This window comes from Triticum dicoccoides, chromosome 7B (assembly GCF_002162155.2).
Source record: "Triticum dicoccoides isolate Atlit2015 ecotype Zavitan chromosome 7B, WEW_v2.0, whole genome shotgun sequence".
NCBI lineage: Eukaryota > Viridiplantae > Streptophyta > Magnoliopsida > Poales > Poaceae > Triticum > Triticum dicoccoides.
In genome coordinates this window covers 484494223-484497238 of record NC_041393.1, presented here as the reverse complement: position 1 = coordinate 484497238, position 3016 = coordinate 484494223, and the positions used below count along the sequence as shown (strand labels likewise).

Below are 3016 nucleotides of genomic sequence, written 5' to 3'. Positions count from 1 at the left end.
CGTCCCTGCCCACGATGGCGCGCCCCGGTGGTCGCCAAATCTGGGCCAGGAGCGCCTACCCCCGTCCCGAGATTCAGCTCCTCTGGCTGCATGGCGCAGGTCCCCCATTCCCCGGGCGAGCTCTCGTGCTCCCGTGCCCGACGGCGATCTCTACTGCTTCCCACCCCCTCCGACGAGCTCTGCTGCCTCCCCTCCCCACTAGCGAGCTGGCCTGACGATGGTCGAGGCTCCTGATGCAGTTCGTTTCGTGGGTTGTGATGTGCAGTGTGTGCGGCATGCAGCTTGGAGCGAGTGGGCATGCAGCCTCAGAGCCAGCGATGATATTCCCATGTGTTGGCCGTAGCATGCGCCCCATCCTAGCATGCTGACGGTCAGGCCGCGTTTGCTTGAGGCAGTGGCTCCGGACCATGGACACAGCCGGATGCAAGACCCTGCATCCCACATCGCCGCCCTTCGACTTCTTCCTCGCAACAAGGCGTGCTGTGAGCAAGCGTGTGAGAGTGCAGCTTGCCGTTGCGGATGCAGTCCGTTGTCCCGGCCAGGTGATGCTCCTTGTTTGTTCCCCACTAACGAACAAGAAAACACGCGAGCATCGATGTTGTAGTTTACTTTTTTTATATTGTGAGGAAAGATTCAGTGCAATTCGGCCTACCGGTGTTGTGAAGAACAGCCAACGACGGCGTGCAGTTCGACAAAAACAAATTCACCGGTGGTGTGGCCATTGCATTTCACCGGCGAGCCACTAGCGGCTGGAGCAGCACGGACGTGCAGTTTGCTTTTTGTTTTTTGGCCGAGGATGCAGTGCCTTTACTTTTTGCAGTCGTTCACTTGTGTGCCATGGGGTTCACTTGTAATTATTTCTTTGAAAACTCAAAATTCTCCTTATTTTGTTTCTAAAAAGGAAGTACATTTTGCACTAGTAATCCGCTGAGCTGGAGTTGAAGGTCAACGGCCGCCCCATGCAGTTCAGAAAACACTTGTTTTTGCTGCTCTTTTTGAAGCTCGTTTTGATATTTATTTGCAGCTCGCTGAATTTCATTTTGCTGTTCACTGTCAGATCCATGGCGCTGGTCGTTCTTTCTCCTACTGCTCTATGTGAGGTGAGGACGGGTTCTCTGTTGGCAAGGTAATGCATTTTTCAGTATGGTGTGCAGTTCCATCAGTGTGGTCGTGCGGCACGCAGGCGTGGGTTTGCAATGTGGTGCCCATATACGTGCAGGCCAAGATGATGGCCATATCCGCTGGGGCTTTTGTATTCGTGTGTTTATATTGTACTCCCATGGATGTCATCCCGTATTTGTGCGAGTATTTGTTTGCCTAATGGCCCATAGCCAGCTCCACCACAGGGTGTCTAACTCTGTATGTTCCCAATGCTGTTCGGTGGGAGAGCATGTTCCGTGCAGTGCATTTGACATGTTCTTGCATTTTGTAGTGTTTTCACTTGGTAGCTCCTTTGCTTTTTGTTGCAGCTCACTCAATATTTGTTTGCAGTTCATTGCGAGACTCCATGGCGCTGGTTGCGCTGCTCCTTTTCTTGTTGCTACGTCTGAGGCGAGGACGGGCTCTGCCACACCGGGAGTGTTTGCGACACCGGCGAAGACGGCGTGGTGGTTCCCTTCTTCCCCAACAACAGAAGTTGCGGTGCGGCTATGTAATTGTTGAAGTTCAGGAATATGTTTGGTGTCTTTTCAGATTTCGTTTGGGCGCAACACTGCAGTTCGCGTGGGTCTTCACAGCGGTTCGGACGGGTGTGCAGTAGGGGTCTTGAATAAATTTGTTTGATGCGATGGTGCGATGGCGCAAATTGTTTCATGTGATCTAAAATTTAGTCGACTACGTCAACACCTGCAGTGAGTTTGGTCCGCGAATGTGGTTCAATTTTGAGAGTGATGCTGTTCACTTGCGCCAAACATGAAACTGTTAAAAATTAGTGAAACAATAAAATAGTAATGTGGTTCACTTTGATATATGTCGCGGCTCACTTGGCCTAGGCTCTGCGGTCCACTCGTTCGTAAAAAAAAGTAAAAAAAAAACCAAAAACTCGTGTGAGAAAATTTACATCCGACAAAAGAAATCATGCAGTTCTCTAACACGTCTGATGCAGTGTGTTTTTTTGTCCGATGCAGTGCGGTTTTCAGTCGGATGAAGTACCCACGTCCATTTGGGTGTCGCGAAAAACAGAGTGTCCGCATTTCAATAAATTCAAAATTTCTCTTAAACCGTAAAGAATTAGAGAGTGTTCTACATGAAAGAGTTGCGAATCGTCGATATATTTCCAACGGCGTATCGTTTGAATCATTCCAACCAGCGGTTCGTAAAAAATTCGCGAAAATCGGCCGCTGCCACTCATCGTCCGCCACACGATTTTCAAAATTAACTTAAAACCGTAAGGAATCTCAAAAACATTTCAATATACGAAAGTTGCGCCTCATTTGTAGCTTTCTAATGGCGTATCACACGCCTCGTTTCGACAAACGGTTCAAAAACTGGAGTGAAAACAGTACCGAAAATTTTAAAAAACTTGAAAAACAGAATTCCACGATTTAGTAAATTTGAAACTGCTCTTAAACCGTAACAAATTAGAGAAAGATTTATATATGGAAAAGATGCGCCTCGACGATATCTATCCAACGGCGTATCATTTGCTTCATTCCGACAAGCGGTTTGGACAAAAACGCGAAAAAACACTTGCTGCCACTCGTCATCCGCCGCACCATTTTCAAAACTGCTCTTAAACCGTGTGGAATCTCGAAAAGTGTTCAACATGTCGAAGTTGTGCCTAATTCATAGATTTTCAACGGTATATTACATGCCTCATTCTGATAAACGGTTAAATAATTAGAGCGAAAATAGTAGTGAAAAAATAACACGTGCAGTTTTTTCCGACGAGAAGTTCACTCGTGTGAGTACTGCAGCACATTTGGTTCAAAGAATGACGTGCACTTGCGTTCAGCGTGCAGTGCGGAAGTGGTGTGCAGAATAGTTATTCTGCTAATATTAGCATAATAGACCGTCT

At 47.6% G+C, this 3016-nt stretch overlaps 1 protein-coding gene across 2 annotated transcripts; it reads left to right on the top strand.

Moving 5' to 3' along the window:
* Positions 1-6: 6 nt before the first annotated feature.
* On the top strand, positions 7-1875 carry LOC119340323. 2 transcript variants are annotated; one of them, XM_037612225.1, is made up of 3 exons: positions 7-542; positions 1058-1100; positions 1492-1875. In XM_037612225.1, the coding sequence occupies exons 1-3, from the start codon at positions 362-364 to the stop codon at positions 1757-1759; spliced, it is 492 nt and encodes a 163-aa protein (XP_037468122.1). In that variant the 5' UTR covers positions 7-361; the 3' UTR covers positions 1760-1875. The 2 variants fall into 2 exon arrangements, with proteins under 2 accessions (XP_037468122.1, XP_037468123.1); XM_037612226.1 differs by having other exon boundaries at positions 1058-1126.
* The last annotated feature ends 1141 nt before the right edge of the window (positions 1876-3016 follow it).